The sequence below is a fragment of the Chroicocephalus ridibundus genome, chromosome 6, assembly GCF_963924245.1.
Source record: "Chroicocephalus ridibundus chromosome 6, bChrRid1.1, whole genome shotgun sequence".
Taxonomy (NCBI): domain Eukaryota; kingdom Metazoa; phylum Chordata; class Aves; order Charadriiformes; family Laridae; genus Chroicocephalus; species Chroicocephalus ridibundus.
The window spans coordinates 23,328,687-23,355,493 of NC_086289.1; the positions used below are offsets into that span (position 1 = coordinate 23,328,687).

The window sequence follows — 26,807 nt, forward strand, 5'->3', positions numbered from 1 at the left end:
TCCTCAAGGAAGCACCACGGCAGCTGGGCACTTACTGACACACAAGTATTGGAACTGGTTCCCTCCAATTACGAGGTCTTCCCAGGCAAAGATTGAATCTGTGTTTTCTCCACATACACAACCCCAGCTAGCCAGAATACTAATCACAACTGAGTACCAAATAATGAAAAACACTGTCTTGTGAGGCTGAGAAATCTTCCAGTAGCACTTTCAAGCAGGAAGAGACCATCACAGTGCTCACCATGTAAAACGTCAGTAACTCGTGTTTGTTCTGCTCTGATACGACATCGTACGCAGACTGTACAGCTCGCGACTACGGGGGTGCTTCATAAAAAACCCAAAAACTTACCTTTTTTTAACTTGATCTTCTGCACTCAAACTGTGAGAAGAGTTTCCAATTAGAATGCATCTGCAATAAAGTAAAATCAAACATTAAAACTCCATTAGCAATAGTGTGACACTTAACTCTTCTAATCTTTTATCTTAACTCTCATCCTGTTCAGCAGCTTGTCCTCACTTTAAGAAGAACATACCAGAAAGACTACATCAGGTACCTGCACCGACTGTCGGAACAGTCAGTCCTCTCCTTCTGCCCAAAAAAGCAGCCCCAGGACACACTGGTGTCTTGGACGTTCAGTTCAAACCAAGACACAAACCAGAGCTAAATACTTCTCAGCCTTTCTGGGCTCAACTATCCCTGCTCTTTCAAGCTCCTACGAACCAACAATGGATGTCCAGTTTAGCAGACAGAGACTATCTAGGTATTTTATTTATGAGAGAACTCAAAAGGAAAAAAGGAAGCAGCAATAACCGTTAAATTAAATCGCATTTACATTAAACTAGTTCTCCACAAGTTAAATCTGACCCTTTAGGCTATTTTTTTCAGTAGCTTGAATTTTGAAGAGTATTTCTAAAGAGTTTTCAAGGTCAGCTTAGACCTACGTATGCCAAATAAAACCAATACACAATGATAGGAGCCGCAGCCCATGCACAAAATTTATTGTGTGCTACCGTTTATAAAATACTTGAATAGTTCAGAACATGCATAAAATTTCCAACTTAGGGGTATGTACAGGTTGTACTTCATGGCAAACAAAAAAGAAAAAAAAAAAAAAAAAAAGAAGAGGGAGATGAACTCTAGTGACAGAAGTTTCAAGTTGTGTTCCAGGGGATGAGAAGGACACGTAGCAAATGTCAAAATATATAACAAAGTACAGTGGCAATCAGTACAGTCCATTATTTGTGAACAAATTAGCACAGGGCTTCAATTTTTATTTTAACCAAGCAGTCCTGTAGATACCAAAATACATGCAGTCTCAAGTTTACACTTTCACTAATGCCTTAGCAGTTGAACAGAGCAATTGCTTACGCGCTGCTTTGCCTAAACAAAAAGTATGTCCGATACAGTCTCAGTTTCCTTTACAGATTTAAAAATAATAAAAAGCTTGCAGCTATTCAGCCTGGTGATTATTAGCTATTTATGCAACCGTAATACTCACAATAAACTAAAAGTACCCATAACACCTAGGTAACCTATAGATGTACATCATAGGTCTATATATTAAATATTTGCAAAATGAAAACATGCATACACAAAATACAATGCCAAGCTTTACAGACTTGATATGAATCAAAATTTACTTAAACAATGTACAAAGTTCAATTAAAAGTACCTTAAAATTAACGCTTCCATATTTTCCTTACTTTTAAAATTAGTATATATAATATTATTTTTTTTTAAAATTCAAGGTGGGGAAGAGTCTTGAAAAAGCTGGGCAAAAAAGTTTCTAAATTAAATATTTTTTTAAATCTGTGTTCAAGTAATAAACATTCCTACATAGAAATCTTCTGATAAGCTGTAACTAAAAAATACAGTGAATACAATATAGAATTAGCAACATCTAAGGAGTAAACCTGAGGTCAGCATTTTACAGAATGACCAACTGAGATTTTTTTTTTTTTTGGCATTTTTTCTGTCTATTTAAAATACAGTTTTTTGCAGCCTCAGATACTTTAAGACCATTCTAATCTATTGTTTTAAAGACATTTCATGAAACCGATGTCCGTTAATAAATAGTTAGCTCTTAGGGTTGTATTTGAAAGTCTGATTTTTAAAAAAACGAACGAACGAACAAACTACCTCTACTGAAAGAAAAATCCCATTTGTAAACTTAAAAGTGTTGACAACAATAAGCATAAGACGCTAGTCTAGATGTGCTTTAGTGAGAACAGCCCGATCCTTTCCCCAGCTCCCGTCCGCAGCTCCGGCAGCCGGCCACCGTGGGTTTGGGGAGGAGGTGAGGCTCCGCGCCGAGGCTCGCTCCCGGGAGGCTGGGACACCACGTACAGAGAGGGGCTGTTGTCTCGAAAGCATGATGATGGTCTGTCTTCAGCGGGATCAAGCCGGATGGTTTTCCACCTCACGTTAAGTAGTCACTTTTCCGGCGATCCCCCTGGCTATTTCATCTGTTGTCACATCAAAAAGCAGTAATTAGGAATTCTCAGGCAAGACATGAGTGAGTAAACCAGGAGCTGACGTGGTCACTGTGCATTGTTGTTGCCAGTCCCATTGTTTCCATTGGCATTTGTTGTGTTTATAGTATTAATACCATCTTGCTGAAGAGCATCTTTCCTCGGTGGCATTCTCTCATTGATCCTATCCAAACCTTTTGCTTCTTCAAAACTGCAGATTTTATGTTGCGGAGAGAATCCTCGTATTGCTTAACAAAATGCAAATTTGATATGTCAGTAATGGAAAAATAAGTCGGAAGCATATACTTTTTCTAACAAATGATGTTTAAAAACAGGTAAGAAATCAGCCAAAGAAACGTCCGGCTCTGCATCTGTATTAGTAAAAGCTTCTCTAACCTGCTTTCCTGAACCGTTCAACGGCAATCACGGTGTCGGTTTGTACCAAAAAAGAACTAAGTATGGCAAATATTCTGCAAGCGGGAATCAAGGGGTTTAAGCCCACTTGATTGCCTCTGCCGGTCCCCGGCCTGGCCAGCTCAGAACCAGCTGCTCTCGCTGCCCAGCGCCTCGGGCGCATCTTAACATCCCCCTTCTCTTGGGTGGGATGCCAGTAAGATCCAAGCAGCACAGCGAGTGCAGCAGAGGCAAAGGGTTACGGAAGTCCTAGCGGATTTACATCCCGCAGGCGCCTCGACGGCCTGATCCCGCTGTTTTCACGCAGGCAGAACGGCGGGATGTGGTTCACGTTCTGCGCTAATCATGGGGATGATGGAAATGGACACAACCACAATCACCGAGTTAGCACTGTGGTTAAACAATGGCCTCATTTAAATACAAACGTATTTAAAGTAAGTAGAGAAAACAGGTATTATTTTGCTACTGGTTATTTTAATGAATGAGGTCTGTAGTTGAATTTAGACCTGAAAATGGTTGACCACGTAAATAAGACTGAATTCTTTGGGATGAAAGAATTCTTTGGAGCTTTAAGTACAGCTTTTCACTCACAACAACAGGACCTCTTGAACGTGTGTGTGAGAACAGAATATGGCACTTGTTTATATTTTTGGAGCTCTGACTTCCTTAATTAAAAAACAAAGAATACAGTCATTAAATGGTGCTTTGCAACCAAATCCGAAAACCCCCGGAAGTAGCGCTCTCAGCTGCTACGTTCTTGGTCACTCACTTCATTCAATAGTGAGCAAGAGGAAATTAAAGTATCTCTGAAAAGACAACAATCTGAATGCTGAACACTCGGAACACCGAATAATTTGATGGCATTTTGCTCAATACCACTAAGAAAGGAGGTGTATACAACTTATTTAGCACAGAAGCACTGACAATCCATGGACTTTAATATGCCTCATACTGGCAGGCTGGGGTATATACTGGAAGTAAATTTGGTCAACAAATTATCTTCAAAATCCATAGAAAAAAACAACATTAATTTATACGTCTTGCACTACCAGATATGTTACGGAAAGTTTTAAAAACGTATGTTCAAAGCCATTAAAATAGATTTTTATGAGAAAAGGCATGCATAAACAACCCTCCTTCCACATATAACCCCTCCCCGCACAATCAAACAAAACCTTGCAGTTGAATGCAGAAAAAAAACACTAAACACTAGCATTTTTAAGGACTTCAAGACAACACCACATATCACAACATGCTATCATACAAAAACCTACTGCGTATTTTGTAAAAACAAAACGAAACAAAAAGCGACCAAAAAAAACCCCCAAGAACTTCCCTAAAATATTCAAGATAACCATCATCCTGAAGCCAGAAATGAATGTTACATGTAAAAGGGATGAATCAATGCAGTTGATTCATCTCCGCTTGTGCAAGTTGAAAGTAAAACACACCCACACAGAGTACTTTTGAATTCCCTCCCAGACACCACAGATCTCTGCCGATGGCAAAGACTCTGATCATACCTTTTTCAGCCTCAATTGCCTCTACAGTGGCTGTACAGAAGTGAGCAGATGCATGCAAAATGAATGAGAAAGATGAAGAGTGTAATATCGCACAGCAGAAAAGGCAATGATCAATTTAATATAGTATGCTACGCCAGGCTAAATTACAGTTAGTTAAAATGATAATTAAGGTTTGGGGGGCTTGGTTTTAAGTTTAAGTGAAACTTCTAGATTTTTAACTCATACAATTTATCAACTAAAAGTATATCAAAACAACACTAATTAACTGATGTTATTAACTGCACATTGTTGGTTTTTTTGTTTGTTTGTTTTTTTTAAGACAGCAAACAGAAAATTTCAACTGATATTGAAGTTGTGTTATGGTTTAAACAAAAATACTAAAAATCTATTGGAGACTATGATTTCTGAAGATTAAAATGCATTATAGTGGGTTTCATTAAATTACCAGGAAGGATACTATAAAAATAACACTAGCAGTGTTCTAATAACAAGAAATTATTTTTCTCTTTATGTTTAGCTCCCTGAAGTTTAACTAGTACTTCAATTTCTCACCCTACTTTAATCTAAAGCGGGTAACTCAAGAGCTGAGCTGTGCAAGTCATATTTACAATGTCTCATAAATTGTTGATTGAATCAATAACAAAGTCTACAGCAGGAAGGTCTGGATTTAACATAGTCTTGGTGGGTGAATTAATACAAATATGAAAAAAAATCTAGCCTACTGCTTGTTTTTTGAACTAAATAACCATGACATCTGCTGTAATTTCTGAGGTGTAAGATCCTTCACAATTGTTTTAGCTCTAGAAGTCAAAGCTTTAACATAAGGTTATTAGGACATCAAAATAACTTTCTATTAGGGCAGATTTGCTAAAGAAAACACTTTGTAACTACGACCTAAACTGTTTCAATAATGGTAACAACTTTTTACCTCCCCTACTATGTGCCCTGCCTCTAATACCACAATTTCAGAAATATTACCCAAAAATAGCATATGTAGTGGTAAACCTACTTGTGTAGTGCTTGATACATACTGTTAACAACAAAAATATAACAGAGTATTCAAGCAAATGTTGGGAAAACAAGCTAATAAGAAAATATGGCATTAGATCAGACTAGAATTCTTTAAAGCCACTTAAGTTTATTACTTCTTTTTTCCTATCCGACAAACAGCAGCTATGACTTTTCAATTGCCTGCACTATGCCTTTAACCTCACCCTCACTGTTGCATTACATTGTAATTGCCACTGAGATATGCTAAAAAAGTAAATAAAATCAGGTACTTGCACTAAGTGCTACTAAAATAATGTGGAATAGTTAGCAGTAATGCAGCGTTTTAACTTCTACATGCCACCCATTCCATGGTTAAGAAAAAAGAAAAAAAAAAATATTACCTACACTTAAATCTACAGAGCCAAGGGCAACCCTAGAATTAAATCAAAAAGCCACTTGAATGGATGGTTATTTATGTTTACGTTAAGGGAAAGAAACTTTCTCAAATTGTAAAAATAAATTAGTTTAAGAATTCTTTTAGAAGGTCACCAAATACATACTTTCATACTGTAATCAATTTGCCATACAAATACAAAACTATGTAAAAAGACCACCTCTTGCCACCATTTCCTGTTACCTGTGAAGTCTTTGTTTTCAATCTTTCCCTGAAAAGATCACGAATACTGATTTATCTCTGTAAATTACGTAGTTTGGTCATAAATACAAATTTCAAAATTTACTCCTAGTTCATTCTACTTGTAGCACTATTCCAAAAAGATCTTGGAATACACATCACAGTTAAGAAAAAAAATAATTTTCAACTTGACATAACAGAACAAACTGACTGGAAAATACAAGCACTTAAAAAACCACACTATAAAGACTCAATTTGGAAAATAATTTTGTTGGATTCTCTTTTGCAGGTACATCTAAATTAAAACTAAGTTATTTGTAAACCCCGATAAACCCCAAATAAATACTGTATCATGCTAACGTAGCAGGTAATCCTGAAGTCTTTGCTCAGAAAATTCTTGACTTGAGAGCAAATTTGAAGCAACAGGGTTTAATGGCATTTCCATCCTCAATTCCAGCTTTACTTAGGGGACAGATCCAATACAAAATCCTTGCCAACATTCAAGACAAAACCGAAAAACTGTCTTACTGCCCCTCTGACTAAGAGCAAGGGCAGCAATGAAAGATAAAAGAAGTATTTGGCCAGTTCAAGTGACTTCCACGGAAGTACTTACAATTCTGAATTTAGGCTTGCGTTTAGTACGTTGCTGAATAAGGCTTTAGGTGTTTGGGTTGCTGGGTTTTTTTTAACAGATGTTGACTCAATTTGGAAAATAATTTTGTTGGACTCAGTTCACAGAATAAGTCACTAGGAAATGCTACGTTAAAAACCAGTACTTAATATGGTCTTCAGTACTTCAGCTACTATAATGCAAGCAACATAAATAATAAACCCCATAAATCTACATTAAAAAAAAATTTAGAAACATACAAAGGCCATGATTTCCCAAAGCCTATTTTTATCCTAGTACATTAAATCTATGTAAAAATAACCTATGATTTGTTTTTCAAAAATATATCCATACATTTCTGGGGAAAAAAAATAAAATCATATATTGACTTCTTCCATAGGACGCAGATTTGCACTTTTTTCCAAAATTATCTTGTTTAACCGACTTGTCTTTGTTTAACCCTTTCACTGTAATTAGAGGTTGTATCTCACCCTGGGACTGCCCTGTTTCGCAGTATGAAGCTGTCGAAGCATTGCCCAGCCAGCAGTCGCATTAGACTGACTAACGTGTGTGGAGCCCTACTCTGCATGACGACAAACGCCAACGAGCTTCTCTCCTCTGAGAATGGCCAGTATCTCACAAAAGACAGCAGGGGTGGCCGAAAATTCCTGAAAACAGTAGTGGTATCTGCCAAGATCCAGTACAGAATATGTTACTGACATTAAGAATTATAATAGGCACATATGCAAAAATTGCATCGGCACTGCATTCATGGAGACTTATATCTATATGCCTCTATATACACTTGCCCTGATAAAAAAAAAATAATTCAGCCCAGCTCTCTAGAGAAATGTAGATGCACACTCCAATTTCTGACAGCTTTCAAAGCTTCTTATAGATTCAATAGCAACCAGCACGACTAGAGCTTTTCTCAATGTGCCATTGAAAAACGAGCATTCGTAAGACTGAAACCTGGAAAACCCGTGACATATTGGTCAATTTTGTGAATTTTCAAGCAAACAAAAGACTAGAATAAAAAAATACTACAATTAATATTATGTTCTTTTATTTTCTCAAATCTAGACTAGTTTAAATTATTGACAGTATATTGATCAACACAGTACAATATACTTCAAAAGGTAATTAACTACTTGTAGTAAGAAACACTTCTATACTACCAGTGACCATACTTTTGCCAAGAATATGAATTCACTGATATTATGATGGTTTAGAAAAGTGTCAATTAGGGAAGTTTTATTTTTGGCTTACTTCTAGCTTTGCAATTGAGCATAATAATTTGAAAGCTTCTACTTTTTTTACGACTGAATCAATAAAATTCTTATCAGTAAAAAGAAGTTACTGCAATTTAAGGAGAACTAACAGTTGGCATGAGTTATCTTGAACAATCAACACGACTAAAACAAATGAGGTATATTAATGTAGTGCATCAAGGAATATTGCCATCAAAAGTTCCAGTCAAGAAAAAAAACACACCCACAAAAATCCAAAAGGCATTTTGCATACTTTCCAAATGTCCCACATTTTCAGTAATGGTAAAAAGTCATACGTTTTATGTTAAAAAAATTTTCTAGTCAGTTTGATCCTCTCTGATATTTGTAATGCAACACGGATAAAAATCTGTCAAATGAGTGAGAGGAATGCAGACTCATTTTTTTAAGCATAATAAAGTACCTTATTAAACAACGAAAATTAAAACTAGAACATATGCTTTTGGAATAGTTGGATGGATTAGGAAACATACACCATTTCTTGTTATAGACATTCACAAAACAATCACATACATACACTGGACATATAAACTTACTTGTAGACATTATATGTCCACTGAAAAATGACTTAAAATGTGACATTCATGTTTCAAAGCTATTAAAAAACAGCTTTGATAGCTTAATAGAAAATGTAGTGAAAGGCTTTTAAAAAAACTACGTAGAAAATTTTAAAAGTTCAAATAAATAGCCTAAATCACAAAATGAGAAAAGCAGCTACTCTTGGAAAATTGATTGTGTAAAAAGTGGTATTCATATATCACAATCTTTCAATAGTTATAAAATTCTGTGGTCCGATACAAGTTTTATACTTTCTATTAAAGCCTGAAGATGGCCAATAAAAAGTCTTTGAATAATTTACGTTAAGAGTGCTGCTGATATGAAGTCCGGTTTCAGACTGGTATATTTTAGTTATCCACCATTGTGAACAGAAACCTGGACTTCATTCTTTCAATCCATTTGGTACAATCTCGTAGCATTCTCCCTACGTCTACCTAATCATTTATGGGCCTTGTGAAAAATACGATCCAATGATTCAACAAACTAAAAAAAAGAAGAAAAACCTTTTACAAAATATTCAATGAGCCGGATTACAGGTATATTTTGTATAGAGTTCTTTTTATTTTCATGCAAAAAAAATATATGCACACTTAGTAACACCCTTTTATTTTGATTTATTTACAAGTTTTAAATTCAATCCCTTTATTCTCAACTGATTTTATAACAATTACTGAATATTTTGCAAGTACATTATTGTTCGAAATGCACGGACAATGTGCAGCAGCAAATGCAGCAAACCTCAAAAACAAGGTGCTACAACATTGCTTCTACATCAAGAGACAGACAAGTGTCCGGGATAGTGGTTTAATTTTAACACTTATACAGACATACATCTATACCTAGAGAGAGACAGACAGATCTAAGAAAGCAGCTACATCTGCAGAGGAAGGAAACAGCATGTTACAAGGACAATTCAGGGAGGTCAATTATACATAGAACATTTGACAAACAACATAGAGAACAAACTTTGGCATTAATTACCAGGGTACAAAACGTAGCACATTTCAATCTATCAATGGAGTATAATGTGGAACTCTGCAGCTTGTAGCTTTTTGTTAATATCAACAAGTACTTGACATTGTCAGTGAAAATACTAACACATCTATAATAAAACCATTTTAATGGAAAGCAGACAAGTAATGATGCAAAATTACATTGCCATTTTTGTATCTGTAATGATCAAATGCCTTGATACCAGATCTATACGGTCACCCCACTTCAGGCATCTGCGCCACCTGAAAAATTGTAAACTAAGGAAGCTCAAAGTCTGAAAAATGTGTCCCGACACAGCTGAACTCATTTGCTTTTAGTTTTATACCCTGGTTAAGTATCCATTTCACATTGCCTGATTAACACATAACACTATGCTTGTATCAGCCGCTAAGACAAGAACTGAAAAGCATAAGAAATTCCCTGCATGCATTATGTGTAGTGTTAGCGAAAGAGTGAGATGTGCCCCAGTCCATCTGAGGCACAGCAAGTTGCATAACATCATTACCACTTTGCAGGGTCTGGCGTCCTCCGGCCAACACTCCACTAGGTAACATTCCAGTGGGAGTCAAACCCTTGAGTGTCAGCACACTTTCACTCTCCTCCCTGGTGTGAGAAAAAACACAAACGTAAATACCCACTCGTGACAACCTGTATTAAAGTAAAATAAGGGATGGGGAGAGGGAGAGCCTATTTTTGCTGTGCTTTATGCGTGGCAAGACCGAATGTAAATTCAAATTCAACCAACCAGAAAGGGGAAAATATTTCTATTCCATACCACTCCTTCCTCTGCCTAGAAGTTAGAAACACCCATTACTTCTGAACCAAATTCTGAGCAATTGCTCATATGCGGGCTCATTAGCTTTGAAATTAGCACTGAATGCCTCATGAGGTACTGAGCACATCTCAGTGCCATAAAACAATCCACAATTTTGTTCAAAGTGTCTATGCTTCAGGAAATACCAACTTTAAAAAACTATCCCTATTTGAACAATTATGGTCTGTGGAAAACTATACATTCTGGGTAAATGTGATTGTGAAATCTCTAGATCTAGACAGGTAAAAGAAAAGGATATTCTTTAAAAGCTGAAAACAAACAAACAAAAACCTGAAACAAAAAAAACCCCTAAACCTCAACTTCCTGGTATGCCAGAAATTTTCTGAGCCAGTCCTGACCTGCTCCATTACAGCCTTGATTTCAGTTTCTCTATTTTGGTATTGTCTTTCCAACATTCACTAGTTTATGATTGGACAAATAACTTGTAAACTAAAGATCATGTTATCTAATTTCTTGAAACATGCTCAAAAATAACTTAAAAATATTCTTTAACCAAAAATACCAACATCAACAGGGTGCATCAATGTGCCAAACAAGATTCTGATGATCTTGAAATGATCATCAGAACGATGATCTCCCTGAAAAATACTTGGCATCCATTATCCTGGAAGAGATTTCCTGTTTTCCTAATATACATCAGGGGGGGTTAGGAATGCAGAAGTCATGAAGTACCTGAGAACAGAGAAGACTCTTGCCATCTTGCCAATTGCACGAATTTTGTTTCTGATTATTTCTTTCCGTGCAGCAGCTGTACCTACTTTCAATGGAATAAGAGAGAGTCTCAAGCTCATGAGTACTTACAAGTTCACCATTTTAAAGTGCATCAAATTCAACACAACTGTTGAAGTTCAGTTCTCTTCACAGGAGGCCAGTACCCAAAACACTTAAGGGCACAAAGTTATAAAATTACGGCTTTAGAATGCCATCAAAACCACCATCACCTCTGTGTCCACAAAACACACATACAAAAAAGTTTAGGATGTTCACAGTGACTTCCTTAATGCTAGCAAGCATCTAAATTACCACCACTATAGTGTAGTAACTTCCGTAACTCATTTGCCTGAATTTTACATTTGAAATTCTCACTGACATCTGTGTGTATCAAGATGTATGCATACAGCCCAATATAGAAGCCAAAGAGATACTAAAGCCACAAAAAATAAAGATTTGTTGCTAATTCTTAAACAGCTGTCCAAGAGAAAACAATAGTTTGCTTGTTTTTATGTCAACTCCCCAAAACACACCCCCACAAAATAAAGCACCGAAGAATTGCAGTGTTGCCTCCCTTACCACCTAAGTCTATGTTCCGTATCATCTTAGGTTTGCATCATTTGCAGAAATTACAAATACCAAAGATCTGGAGTAAATACTGCATACTCCACAGAGCAGGGGTACACCATTTGTGACAGAGAAAAGTGAAGACAAACTCCGAAAGGAGGCTTGGATTGGGAAGGAGAGCCGCCTTTGCCGGCCCTGACATTATGAAAACAGAAGCTCCTTTTTCCAACACTAGGTGTTGCTGGTTTGTTTCAATGTATAGAAGTCAAAGTCATCCTTCCCCTCATCTTCCTCTCCTTTTGCTGACTCCTCAATTCCACTAAAACAGTAAAGGCAGATGAGGAGATATCAAAACTAAAATCCTTACTTCTCCTCAGCCATTGGGGAAGGAGAGTATTAATTACACCAAGGTAAGAGTAACTCAGTTATACTCTGAATTCAACCACAGGGGACCAAAAGTGAACAAACCCAGACAGCTCTGTTAGGTATTCCAGATCTTCCATATATCACTGTTCTTCAACCCTGGGAGAAATGTGCTTGTTAAAAAGATGCCAAACTAATTTGCAAGAATGTAGAAGAGAGGATCACAGAAGTGGGCAGAGAAAAGCTGCATATCCACAAATTTCTCTGTTCCCATTCCAAGAAGGCAGCTGTGGAAGAAGCCTTTTTTCATCCCCGCTCACTAGTATTTAGCTTCCACAGGAGAACACACGCACTCGAGCACAACAGTCACCCTTTTCAGGCCACAGCTGCACAAGAGTGGGTAGACTTCCCGCCCTGAACCGAACCGAATAAAATACAAAAGATAAGGCATATAGGGGCAAACAACAACAACAAAATCACACAAGAAGGAAAACGTATAGTAGTGACAAAGAAAAAAAGGGAGAAAGAGAGAATCCTTCTACGAACACAATGAAAGTATCTCGGGGTATGACAAACCATTTCAATGAAATAAAAAAGCCAGGAACTACCAAGTAAAGCTTTTTTCGACAAAGGAACAATTTTAATGAACTGCAGACACCAAATTAAAAAGAAACAAGACCAAAAACCAGAAGGCTCAGGAAAAACTTTCAATAGGATAGGCTAAAACATTCCATTTTTACTGAAAATAATTTATTTTAAATTTTAACTTTTAATTTTTAAAATTCTAGAAGTTTTTACTTTCTCTCTTTGAACACAATTAAATAACAGCTTGAGGATCTGGAATGAGGAGGAGACTCTCACAGTTTTTGAAAAGGCTGGGGCTAAACGAGGGACCATCAATCTTTCCCTACAAGTCCCACAGTCTTCCTCCTCCCTACACCCATTTGAAGGCGATGCTGCTGCAGAGCTGCAACGCGCAGTGCAGGCTGAAAAGATTTCAGGCAGTGCTAGCACCCACATCTCTACTCTGGAAGGTCCCTGTGCCTTAAAAAGAGAAAGGCTGGTTTGGGGTAGTTTTGGTGTTTCGTTGGTGGGGGTTTTTGGTTTGTTAGTTTTTGGGGTTTTAACATGATCTTTCATTGCCCCAGCCCTCCAGAAGAAACACAGCCAAGCCAGAAGGCCAAACATATTACTGCAGGCTGCGGCACGGCACTGATGTGGCCACTGGATCCTGGTTAGTTCAGAGAAGAGACAGTAAGGTGGCATCTGCTTGCAGAAGAACATCCTGATTACACCCTAAATTAGAGGAGATATCTCCCATTCTCCATTCCCAATGCCTGCACAGGAAACAAATTTGTCAACACTCATACTATTATGTTCCAAAGAATTCACATAATCCGTGGAAAGATCTCTATAATCTAATACATTCCCAAGTATTAGAAATATTCTCTGGAAGTGACAAATTTATAGAGATAGCAAATTGATTATTAGGTAAGTAATGGTCAGAAGAATTTTTCCGCACAGAATTATCTACCCTGGAATTTCCAAAAACCAGGTGATAGACCATGAATTTCAGTTAGTAGGCTGCTTTTCACATCTTGCATCCAGCCATCTTCAAAACTGCACATACAACCAAAAAGTACCTTTATGACATCTCAGTTGAAGGAAACTAAAAGTACTATACAAACCAGGTTTTGGAACACTGTATAAACACATTCCATGCACAATCTTAAAAAAAGCTCACGATAAAATTATTAAAGAGCAAGACAGACAACTGAACGCTCCCTACACATGCAGGACCAAAGATAAAATTTTAGAAATAAGTAAAGAATGAAATTCTACAAAAAAAGGAATGGAAGAAAGGAGGAAAAAAATTCATGCACAGAAAGACAGATGTCTTGGAATATGACTTCTGATCATAAAATACACAAGTCTTTATAAACATCCCATTAAAATGGGTAATAATAATGAAATACTACATGTGTCTCTCAACAGAAAGGTATTTTCTGCATTAATACTTATACTACCAGGTCTAGGAAGTCATATTTCAAAACATTCCTACTCTGTCTGGTCTGTACCTTTTTTATTGCCATATATGAGTCGCTCTTCAGATGGAGAGTCCAGAAAAAAAGGAAGTGAACGATGGAGAAAAAGGTGAGTGAGACAAACAAAATAAAGATATTTAACTTGGCAGTGGTAATAAAGAAGGAATGGAGAAGAAATGTGAAAAAATAAAAAGGAAAACTGCAACACTTAAAAAATGCATTCATCCAACAAGAAGTGGAATTGTTGAGTGTATTTTAAAATTTGACGATAAACAAGTGAAAGCTTGAAAGTCAACAGTTAAAAAAAAATCCATTCACATAGAAAGATAAAGCATAGACAGTACCTAGGTGGCATTAAGAGATGCATCAAGCAAAGAAATTGTTAAAGGAGACAGAAGAATAAAATAATTCAAATTAGGAAACTGCAACTATTGTACTAAAGACAGGGCATATGCAATCAACTGATGACTGCACTTATGCTGGACAACCTAAATCCTAACGTCTCAGAATACCACTAAACCCTACCCTGCAAATGCTTGGTGTAATTGCTTTATGCTCAATTTAGTAAGATTACTTGAATGGAAAACATAAATTAACTGTTTGCAGGATCACATCTGAGACTACTTCCAAGTTTCACACTTCTGGCAACAACCTAAATGGCAACAAAGTTCAAGTGGCTCATAACCACTGTATTCCAACCTAAAGCACACATCTGCTTAGCACGACACTATTTTGCTACTGAATTTGAACAGAGTAGTCATCAAACATTAAGAATGGGGTCATGTCTCTAATATCTTTATAAATGATCTTTAGTGTTCCTCAAAGGCTGATGAAACTTTCCTTCCTCCTCCCCCATCATCAAACAATCCACCAAATCAGCTCTGTTATTGGATAAAATGAAGTAAGTCTGAGAAACCTTTAGGTGTGGCATTAAGCACTACTGGAAAAAAAAAAAACAAAAAACAACAAAACAAAGTGCGATATGCTAGGTCTTCATGTTAACGTTGCTTCTTAATCATCATACTACAAACACCTCCTTAACCATCTACTGTATCATAGTTTACATGACAGAAAGATGTTATAATTCATTACATAAATACATATTATACAATGTACATATAAATGTTTTCCTTCTAACTTTTACGCTTTAAACTCCAACACTAAGACTTAAACTTGTATTTCATACTTTCTGGATAGTACTTTGCCATAAGAAATATTATACCCAACTTTCACCTATATCAACTCTTTATTGAAGAGCAATGTTAAGAAATTTAAGATCTTATAATAAATGTATTCTAAATATTAGCAAAGTACATTTAGTATGTTTCAAATTCTGAGAATTTTTCACAAAAAGTTACAGTTTTAAATAGAAATTAGATAAGGATACCATTATAAACACAAAACCACAATTCCCTTCTCCGCCCACTCGGCGCCCCGCCCCCCGCCATTATCTAAACTAAAATTTGAAGAACATTTTCTTCAAATTCCAGGTAAGGCTACATCGGTCTACGTTAACTACTGTTTCGCAAGTTATTGCCATTAAAAAGAATTATAGATCTTAAAGTAAACCCTACCGTCAAATTGATCTTCTCCCTCTGTCATCAGTTCATCATCAGAGCAAATGCTCAATACATTCACCAACATTTCTGTTACTGTATAGGAAAAAATAAATCTTAATTCATTCCCTGTAGAATTTTAAATGTTTCCATGCACACAAGATAAAAGTAGTCTATAACCAGAAACTACAGTGAATGAACTTCCACATCATAGCCATTGCTCAGTAATCTGATTTCAAAAATACGTGGTTTTCTTGATGTGTGCTGTCACAGAATTTAAAAAGATCAGAAAAATAGGCGGCTGAAGTTATACCACCTAACAATCAAAGAACACTGCAGAACTTTATCTCCTGTTTTACAAGAATTTCTTTCAGATAAGCATTCTCTTCTTGTATATTGGTATTTTTACATTAGGACAAGTATTTGAACTAGTTTTTATGCAAAATTTACTTAAATATGAAAACATTTTGACTGCCCAAATTTAGGTTTAAGACAAGAAAGCCATTCCATTCCTGGCACCTGCAGGCATGTAGTAGAAGCAGAAAAATATTATGATATAAATATGGTGCAAAATACGTGTCTTTTTAAACTCTCCGTAAGAATACTGACATAGTGGAAACATAAAGTTGTCTCAAAAAGCGTGTATTTTCTTTCTCCAGGAATGTCCCTATTCTGCCACTCAGTGTTTCCCACGTATATCAGACTCTTTCTTAAAACAGTCAAACTCCTCCTCCCCGTAGAGTGTTCAGAAAACTACTCCAGAACTTCAGTCAGATGGTTAAAAACCCTGTAAATTGCTGAGTACATTTATTCATAACTAATTCATACAATCCCTGTGCTATCTGCTATGGTATTCTTCTCCTTTCTTGGAAAAGATTTACTCTCTAATGAAAAACCAAACAAATTATTCTGATTTTGATCTTTTCAACACAGACCAGACAACACTGACACTGTATCCTTCATCAAAAGTGGAAGCATGTCTTTGTTCAAAGGCAAGACAAACTACAAGGAACATGATTCCAGCATGATTCCAGTCAATGAGCAACTTTAACAGTACTTGATGTCTCATTACCAGCATGGTAACAAAAGCAAAATAAACAGTATTAATATTTTTCAATACCAAAGGGTTATCCACTGCATCATGAGGTAAGAGATACAAACAGAAGTCTCCTTTCAAATGCCAGGTCCCTCCATTTACAAATAAAAAATTGAGTGGGTTAACCACACTAAAAAGTGTCCAAATTATTCGCTTTTAACTGCTCACTAAAGACAATATAAACAAATACAGAATTCTAGGTTTATATGACTATAAATATATCATATCAAGAATACTTTTCAAAGAATTTTAAAGAGCTTTCCAGATCTCTTTTATAAAAAGAGTATTCCTGTCATGGAAGGATTTTAAACAGACCCAAATAGCCTCTAACCTTGTTGCTTTTTAACTGAAGACTACTTGGAGCCCAAGTGTCCTAGATTCTGAGTTATCAACTCTAGAGGGGAAAAAAAAAATGTGCTAAATTATCTTTTTTACAAGAAAAATCATAACTGACAAAGTTATCTTTAATGAAGGTCAATCTGTTGTAACTACATAGAAAAGAAAAAATTTTATGTGAACTTCTCAACATACTTTATAACTATGCAAGATTAATAACGTATATAACCCAAGCATTTTGTAGAATATGAACAATTTTCATATTGGCTCAAAGGTATTTCAAAGGTACTACTTAACAATGCAGGTATACACCCTAAACGAGGATTACAATTTCTGTTAACACCTCTGCTTTATCAGACGCAGCTCTAACTATCTTGACTGAAACAGGTGAAGAAAGCAACCAAAACCTGTAGAGCAAGTTGTACTCCAGACTATCCTTTCTCAGAAATGGCATTTTCACATGCCAAATATCCCCTCCCAATCAGTTTAACTTTACCAAATCTTCTAATTAAGCATCCGAGAAGTCTACCTGATAAAGACAAATACAGATATCCACTTTCACAAAAATTATGCAATTAATCTCTCACTGGTAAATATATTTTAAAAAAATAATCTTCCCATCATGAATCTGTGAGAAAAAGAAAAGAAATTCATTGATTGTAACTTTTGCCTACCTTTTTCTCCAACAAACGGCAAAGACCATGTGAAAACATCCATGAAGTTTGGTAGCCAGTAAGGATGAGGAGAACAATTGAACTGACGAATATTCATCACATTGTTTTCATATTTTAATACAGCAGCTAGAATAAAATTCAGAAATTTTGGAACGAATGTTTAAAACTTGTGAGTACCATAAATGTAAAGTCACAGGGTTGTTTTAGCTCTATTTTATACTATAGACAAAATAACCCCAGAGATACTCCATTCTCTTTCAGAGTATTTACAGGACATATTTCTAATGGAGAACTTTGGATTTTATTTTATTGCGAATGTTGCAGTTTATGGTATGTAACACGTCAGTATAGTTCTGTACTATCCTATTATAGGTCTATAATGAACGAAGATTTTAAAAGGTCCTGAAAAGCTATAATTTCAGCAACTTTAACAAAATTCTAACTCAGAACAGCAGTATATTCAGATTCAGGTTTTATTCTTCATATGCGTACTCCCACATTGTAAGCCTGGAGTAAAACCATAGAAATCTAGAAGATCAGGGAGAAAGGGAAGCACAGAGAAACAAAGCAGAAAAGCAGAAGCAATCTAAAGCTAAATAAGCATTGACTACATTTTACCATACTTAAGCTTGCACTGCACTGGGAACAGCTGATGTGAAAAAGGATTCTTAAAACACAATATCCACAGAGATGGTGAAAAAATGCAAAAAAAAAAAAACAGTTGAAGCTATTTTTATTTCTCCTTTACTTTACAATCAGTGCAAGTAACAACCTTCCTCTATACAGTTAATGACCCTACATAAGTGGTATGGGTTGGGGGGTGGTTCTTTGGAGGTGCGTTGGAGAAAATGCAATGTATTTAATACAAAAGAGGTCTTGGTTTCAAAGGAACACTATTTGAACATTTGGAGATCATTCATTCATCACATACTTGAAATGCCATACTTTAATGTCATACTTGAATTTCAGCAGGCTTTATTTTTAATTATTTCTGTTGTTGAACTTTGTTCTCATGTATGAATAATATTAATTCACAGTTAAGCTCTTCTCTGTAATTCTGACTTATAAATCTTGCTCCACAATATTAAGAATGCTTTTTCTGTGCAACTTTATCTTAAGCGGAGGATGGACAAAAATTAATTCCTTCCGTGTTACACCTCCCTAATAACATTTCCCATGGCGATCCGTATTTAGACCAGTACTTGTTATTTCTTGATTTCCCAGACATGGCCATTGTGGCCCTGTACCATCACAAAACACACACCTTCCCTGTCTCATTTTCTTCCCAGTGACCATCTATTTATAAATGCGGTGAGTTTTGGTTTTGGCTCACTAAGGTACCTACCACAATTCAAATTCTTGGAGCTCATGCGCATGTAATTTCTTCTGTCCAGAATTAGACTCTCAGATGCCACGATACGCAACACAAACTACCTCATGCATAGGCTGCTGATCAATGCTCCCTGCCTGCCTTCCTTAGCTCACAAACTAAGGAGTGAAAACTCACAGTACAGAAAAGCCTTGTCTGACTGGAAAATACGGTCGTAAGTACCAAATAGCAACAATTTTTACAAAGGAAATGTTTGCCCACACTTGTGCTTCACGGTACTCTTATAGGAGATTGTCATTTATGTCATGTACTCTTCTTCATAATATAACTTTTATTAATGGATATTTTTTGTCCTTTAATTTCTTACCCGACAAAAAATTGTTGATATTAGATGACTTATCTAGTAAGACATTTTTATTCTCTTATTACATACAGTTATCAATAACAAGTTCTTACCTTTATTATTGTAGACATCCAAGTAATTAGGTGCTGAAAAAATTGTTATTAATGATGGGAACCCTGTAGTCTGACTTTTCCTGTACATTCTATAACTGCAAAACCAAACAGATTATTTTACATCTTACAGCAATAAGCAATTAATTTCTATTTTACACTGTGAATAATTTCTTGGAGGACACAAAGTACTTACCCTGCATCTTGTGCTTCATGTGCTCTAATGATTGACAACAAATTATTATTTTGCAAAAATTCACAAACTGCTGGATAGCTGTGAAAAGAAAACAACTATGAGTAAAACAAATTCTCTTAAAATATGCAGCATGAGTCAGCATTAAAACATCAAATAGGTCATAGTATACTCTCACCTATAAAAGTAAGAGCATCCTCTGACTGTATTGTGACTGAAATGTTCTTGTGAATTTTCATTTCCAAAATCTTCTGAAGGATCTGACCACAATAGGTCACACATCGGTCCAAATGCTGGAGGCTCTTTGAATCTATCTAACTGTTTGAGAAAAGGCAACAGCACAAAGACTCTTTGAATATTAAATCAGTAAGTTTTACATATGTGTTAAACTACATATCCATCAATACCAAGTATTTTACAGTAAATCCCAACCATATCAAAGAGAAGTAGTTTCTGTGTATTTTTTCCTCTCCTCCTCATGAAATAAGGCAGAGGCATGCCAAAAGAACCAAACCTGTTAAGAGCAATAAGATTTATTAGTTGTAAAAAGAAGGGAGATAAATTCCAGACTGATGGATATGTGTAATACGAGGTCAAGTTACAGACAAGGAACAAAATGGTCCTTTTTCATGCACATGCCATATCTACCAATCTGGAGACACTACCAGGAATTAGCAAAGAGAAACAGCAGAGAAAACAGGAATTATAGAAGAAAAGCATGAATAATTAGCACTGACTGGAGGAGACTAAATGTATCATCAAAAAAAAAAAGGCAACTCAAACCCCAAAACACCAAACCCAACCAAAAACACCCCTGAAACACCCGTCTCCATAATGGATTGTTTAAAAACGTAATGAAGAGGTGACCAGCTTAGCCCTCTTAGACTTCTTTCATGCAGGCTTTATTTCTCAGCTATAGCCCTGGTGTAATGGGCCATAAGCATTTTGGGAGATGTCTTTGTTTTCTTTTCTCTAGCTGCTTCCTTGCAGATTTCCACTTGGAAACACCTGCTTCAGCAGCCTGCAACTTTCCTAGTAACCACAGTGAAAAGGGGCAGAGGTAAGGAGGACAGCGCATTTGTTATCGTAAAAGGAAAACACCCTGCTTAAGTAACAGTCAGTCAATCTCTGATGTCCCAGAAATGAAATTAGATATCCCAGATTCCATGTAAAGTCTCTTTGATCTTTATGTAGCTGGAGTTTGTTAACAAGATGATTTTATCCAAGAAATGTAGGAACAGTTCTTTGATGGACAGTGCATTTATCTCACTTTACCTCCCATACCAAAGAAGATGACTTTGCTGGTACTAGAGAACACTTAACTCTTCGTGACAGGTTCGAAGGGAGGTTTGGTGAGCACCTGGTGAATTTGAGTCTAACGGTCCATAGGAATCCATTCAAATATGGAACCAGCAGTAGTGCCAAGCTCTCTCATGCCCTGGAAAATCAGAGCTCCCGAGGCTGCCACCTGTAACATAAGTGGAGAGGTCCAGATCTTTACAAATTCCTGCCAGATAATGGCAAGGCAGGTATTAACTGAAGTTGTTGGAATTTATTCAATATTAAAAATCCAGTGGTTTAACATTTTGCACACTGGATGATAAACCCGTTATGGAATATTTCTTCCAGATTGAAGAAGTCAGTCCATCAACTTCTACAAGTACCTGAATTTCTGTAGATTAAACCATCAAGTTTCTAAACCTCCAGCAATAAATTTGGGTCCAGAAGCTAACACAAGTATTCACACAAGGAAGATTCAACTGTTCGATGATTGATGTTTCCTGCAATACAGAAGGCTGAAAGTCTAGAAAGCATTTCTAAGAAATTTTCTTGAGTTATTCTTCAAGGATTTTCCTTATGACTTGGGCCAAATGGATAGAGACATTATAAATAAAAAGTTTGGGTTGCTGCAAACAACCCCGCCTCTCTCCCAGACTACTTTCTCATAGCATTGGAACAATAATGTAGCCATTTCTTGAAGTAATTTGGAAAAAATTTGTAAAAAACAAATATACTTACACACCAAATCAGTGTCTCCTTCACTAGACAGTCTACCAACTGGCATGGTTCTCAAGACATCTCAAAATTTAAGAAAATGTCACTGCAAGCTACTCAACCCAGATTGCATATATCAAATCAGAATAATCAACTTAAGGGTTTCTCTATATTGGGACAGCAAGAAAGTTAACGAAGGACATGAGTCAATTCAAAACACTTGTTACTGATTAAATATTTCTGAATACGTTGTGACCAAGGAAAAACAGAATCTCAATACAAACAAGCTTAACATATTTCTAAATACGGTTAAGGTAACTGAGAAAGACAATTTTATTCAAGAATAAGAATCACTACACCTGCTGTTAAAACAGAAATAGGTAGTATTGTTTTAAATACATACCATAAGATATTTAAGTCTAAATTAAATTCTACGTATTATGCAGTTAGGGCTACTAAACTAAAGTGCATCATACCTCCGCATGGATGTTCAAATTCAGGAGTAGCAAAACCTTGGAGGTAGATTAAAGTACAGCAAATTAAAATTGCTTTACTTTTGAGGCAAAAGACCTTCACAGAAGTTTCACGTACTTGAAGATACAGACAGTAGTTTTAATTAATCTGTCCTAATTTTCCTATCTCTATCACATAGTAAAGCACCAAAAATAATGTGAAGGCCAGTGAAAAGTGGCAGTCATCTTATATATTACCAAAGAAAAGAAAATTTCAGCAGACCACAGAACGGAAGCAAGGTATTATAAAGACAGATTCCCAGTAGTGCCCCCATATATTTCAAGGCACTTTGCTGAAGAAACCTTAGTATCACCAAGAACTAAACAAAAGAATGACCATCTGTTGTAAATGAGGAAGAAAATTCTTTATCTCTCTTCTTTAAATAAAGAGTCCCCCATAATCTTCTCTGGACATTTTTCCTCCTTATAAATCACTAGGCTTAAAATCACAATTCCTGGAATTTTGTTTCAGCAGAAGTCTTGGCAGTGTAAATGAAATCATCTAAACAGCATCTCTAAGTTGATGGACATGTGTCTGAAAGAGACACTCTTTACCAACACAATCAGAACATTTGTGTAAATGAAGTTCAGAGAATAAAAATCAGATTACTGCAAGTTTTACAAACTTCCATTTTCCCAGAAATAAGAAGCACTTGTAGCAATCTTTCTAGTTAGGCTTTAGTGTCACACCTTCTTATGTCATACCTGTCACAGCTGTCCTCTACTGGAAAGAAGTTTATGCTAGCAAAAATAATCATTTAATTTGCGTAGTTTCACCACCTGAATGAATGTCAATAATACTGACAAAAGACATGATCCAGAAGAAATTGTGTCTGCAAAGAATTTTTCTTAGGTGATTCCTATACTGTTAATAGAGCTGTGATTTCCCTTCTTGTGCCAGATGATTATGCCCACACGTTTGCAGAGAAGACCTCTCCTTAATAAGAACTTCTGCTAATAAACCAGAAGGCTTGTAATATTACACAATTGTCTCGACTGTTTACAGAAGTCATTTCACACACCATGTTTGTACCACAAGTATATGATGTTTTCCTAGATACAAAAAGAGCACTTCACATCACCCATTTAATTTAAATACATTTACAATATCAGCGCATGACAAGCTGTAATGCAGCTATTGAAGCTGCTGCCAACCCATGAATAGTGCCCTTTCCAAGTTAGCAGATGATTCTTTAAAAAACAAAAAAGGCCCAAAGAACAGGCTCTAATAACACTGCCTTACATTTATAAACGTGGTTTTCATCAGAAGCAATATACAATGCAGATTTTCATACACATATATAAACATACAGGCTTATATTTCATCCTAATGTAGCCTTGAGTGTTATAGCAGCACATACCAAAGTACAGGCCAAGATGACAGAATTACCTTTTAATTAAATTTACTTGACACTTTGAAACCTGATTAGCTGCAAGACTGACACTAAAAGAAAAATTAATCACAATGACAGTGGCTTTCCAAAGTGTTTTTCCAGACTGTTTCCTTTACGCTACTTTCCAAAAAGCTTTGACCGTGTTTCTTTCCACCTGTAACGTGAGAAGCATTAAGGTCTTGTCCAAATGGCACCATTTACTTGCTTTGCTTTCTTACGTCTCTTTCTCTGCACAGTGCATATAGATTTCTGTACGCATTAATATTTGCTCTGAAAAATGTGATGTGTCTCAATACATTTTTCCACTTAAACCACCGAGCTTGTAAATATGCTTCCTCTCTATTTCTACCATTTTCTTCTCCTCTCATATCATTCAGCTTGGCAGTGTAATATCTGTAAGTGAAATAAGCTGCCATTCCAGCCTCTGAAATGGTCCAGTCAGTACTAAAAAAAAATCTGGTGAATTCAGAAATGAGATTCAACTGGACAGCAGCCCATAAATCTGAGGAGAGGTTAAAAAAAAAAAAAAAGGAACACAAATAAAGGAGAAAATTCTAAGAACATGAGAAATACAATAAATGAAGATAAAAGACAAAATGGGCCATCGGTATTTATATACTGTAAAACCAAATTAGGAACATACTTTTTCCTTCTCTCTGATACTTAAATCTTTTTTGAAATAGGCCCCCACATACCTTCTTACCTATAATCCCAAAGCTTTCTTAGAACCACCTAATCATAACAGGAATGGTTTTGATTTCCAAACGCAGCAGTCAAGATGTCAGCTAAGTTAACTAAAATAAGTCAAAAGGAGTATGCAAAAAGGAAAGCAACTGAGTTTGAAAATTCCCATGTGATACAATCTTCACCTGACATCAGCAGTCCATACAAGTTGAAACCAAGTTATTAGAAACAGATACCTCATGTCATCACAAACTTCTTCCTTTTAAGTTGCACATCAGTATTTAGTGTTTCCATTGCATTTTTAAAACTCATTTTCATTTTTCTTGCTGGTATACTCAGCACATTTACCACAGTGAGAAGCACTCCAAAGTTGGTACTCAAATGCATACCAATTTTGCCATTTTAAACGGCAATCTGAATTCCTATTAAACACTGCAATTTCAGACTCTTTCAAAACTAAAACCCACAAGATCAAGAGAGTAAAAAAAAACCAAACAGTTTTCAAAGAAATGCAAGAATAACTGAAATGTGATGTTTGATATACCAAACAATTTTAAGACTACAATTAACTCCTACAAGTTTTGTCCTGAAAGCCACGAGAATGCTAGCTCTTATCTAGAAAGAAATACAAAGCACCTTTTTGATTGGATATGAAGTTCTTTACATGTACTACCTGTGTCAGGAAACTATGTGAAGTTTTTGAGAGGGTTTTTTTTGGTGTGTTTTATAACAGTCACAGCTGCCCCAATGAGATCTAATTATGGAAAATGCACTACATAATCCAAGATTTTTTAATTATGATACTGCTTAGCCTACATTTCAGTTCCTGATTTACACTTCTGAAAAAGACAGGAACAGAAAACAACACGCTGACAATTTCACAAACATGACTTTGTATAGCATCATATAAATATCGGTATTTCCGCTTATTTTCAAATACATGAAATACTCACTCTCCTAATGTCATCTAGTGTATTAATTTCTGGTGAAAGTCCACCATGAACACAAAGAAATTGTTGATTTAAAAGAGCAGCAAGAGGGAGGCAATCAAAAGCTTCCATACAAGCATCGTAGACTCTTTCCGAGTACTTTATTTTACCTGCAGGAAAGAATATACAAACCATTAAGAAATCCATACTAGATGGAAGAAGGAATCTAGTGGATCATAATTATAAGAGCAAATCTCAAAGTGAATGCTTAAAAAAACACACCGTAGCAATGAATATTTTTAGGTTTAAATGAACAACAGACGACAACAGCAAGCACATTTCCAAGACACATTCTCTTCCAGAACTATAAACTTTTTTCATTTCTTCTTCTGTTATCTCAAGTGCGGAGAAACTACTGGTTTTTAAAAAAATCACAGAATTATTTTGCCTTATACAATTATCTAGCATACTTCAGTGTAAAATACTACTGAGAAGTTTGTGATTTCTCATTTACAGTGAAAAGCTAAGAACTGCTTATAGATTACATCACTTTTAACTACACCAAAGAGGGTTTTAGCAGGGCAAATGATCCATTTATCACTCGATCAATACTTCCACAAGCCTCCAAATGGAGGAGCAGCTTACATCACCGAAAGAGTTATCTTACTAGTATGGTTGAAATCAATTCCCCAAATGGAAAAATTACCCGGCAGTAGGGTTTTCTTGCTAGCTTCACAATGCTGCTTAGCTAGTTACTTTGCATTCCTGATTACAGCCAAGACAACAAAATAGCCTTCCTCTCTCCAGGATTTTAAAATCAGGATCGATACATCAAAATTTACTCATAATGTATCTTTACAGACAGCAGTCTTCTACATAACTTGCACTCCCATGCCACACTTACCTGCAAGCAATTCCACAGAAATCAATGAGGCCTCCAAATGTTTGCAAGACCTTAATTAAACTAACAGACAAACACCTCTCAAGCAAAACGACAGAACCTAGATCAGCAGGTTGGAAGGAAGCTAATTTTACATTCTTACACAGTACTTACATTCTTGCTTAAAGGTAAAGTACTCTGTTAGGTGCCTGCATTCATGATTGCCTCTCAAAAGAAATAACGTGCTTGGATAGAGAATTTTCAGGACCCATAAGTACAGCACACACTGTTGAAAAACAAAGATATCCAGTAAAATACACTAGTTTATAAGAACTTTAAAAATTATTACTGAGAAACACTGAATAAGAATATTAACAGCTTCAAAAGCAAGTACAGCTTAAACTACTTCTGAGTCCAGTTCTGGACATAAGTTATGCAAATTGCTTATTATTTTTCTTAAGAACAGCCGCACAGAATGCTGGAAAAACATGTATACTTACTGGACACTCAATAATAAAACAAACTCAGCAGAATTATGCTGCAGAACACTTTCATCTAGACAAATCATGTACATGTTCGTGCCTAAAATCTGATTTTATAATATTATTCTAAACACTGGCATAAGCAGGAAAGCAGACATTTACTAATAAAGATTCAAGAAAAAACAACCCACAAAACTATTTACATTAAAGTCAGCTATATCATTTGGAGACCGTTTTTAAAGTAAGAATGGATTAGAGTAAACCTTTTTTCCCCAAAAAAACAGGAAAG

The 26,807-nt window shown here is 35.9% G+C and overlaps 1 protein-coding gene across 7 annotated transcripts in view; it reads right to left on the reverse strand.

Moving 5' to 3' along the window:
• PPP3CB (protein phosphatase 3 catalytic subunit beta) overlaps window positions 1-26,807 on the reverse strand; it is a 50,939-nt gene that overhangs the window by 6,023 nt on the left and 18,109 nt on the right. The window contains exons 4-15 of one of the 7 annotated variants that reach the window (XM_063338921.1): window positions 26,211-26,322; window positions 25,181-25,326; window positions 19,821-19,960; window positions 19,646-19,723; window positions 19,453-19,547; window positions 17,667-17,792; window positions 15,579-15,656; window positions 10,991-11,072; window positions 9,989-10,086; window positions 7,135-7,330; window positions 4,410-4,439; window positions 2,588-2,720 (exon numbers count right to left, since the gene is read on the reverse strand). In XM_063338921.1, coding sequence (XP_063194991.1) covers window positions 4,421-4,439; window positions 7,135-7,330; window positions 9,989-10,086; window positions 10,991-11,072; window positions 15,579-15,656; window positions 17,667-17,792; window positions 19,453-19,547; window positions 19,646-19,723; window positions 19,821-19,960; window positions 25,181-25,326; window positions 26,211-26,322 — 1,170 coding nt within the window. In that variant the 3' untranslated portion in view covers window positions 2,588-2,720; window positions 4,410-4,420. Of the gene's footprint in view, window positions 1-349; window positions 410-971; window positions 2,721-4,409; window positions 4,440-7,134; window positions 7,331-9,988; window positions 10,087-10,990; window positions 11,076-15,578; window positions 15,657-17,666; window positions 17,793-19,452; window positions 19,548-19,645; window positions 19,724-19,820; window positions 19,961-25,180; window positions 25,327-26,210; window positions 26,323-26,807 lie in introns of those variants that run through there. The other 6 variants (XM_063338920.1, XM_063338923.1, XM_063338922.1 and 3 more) reach the window with 6 other exon arrangements.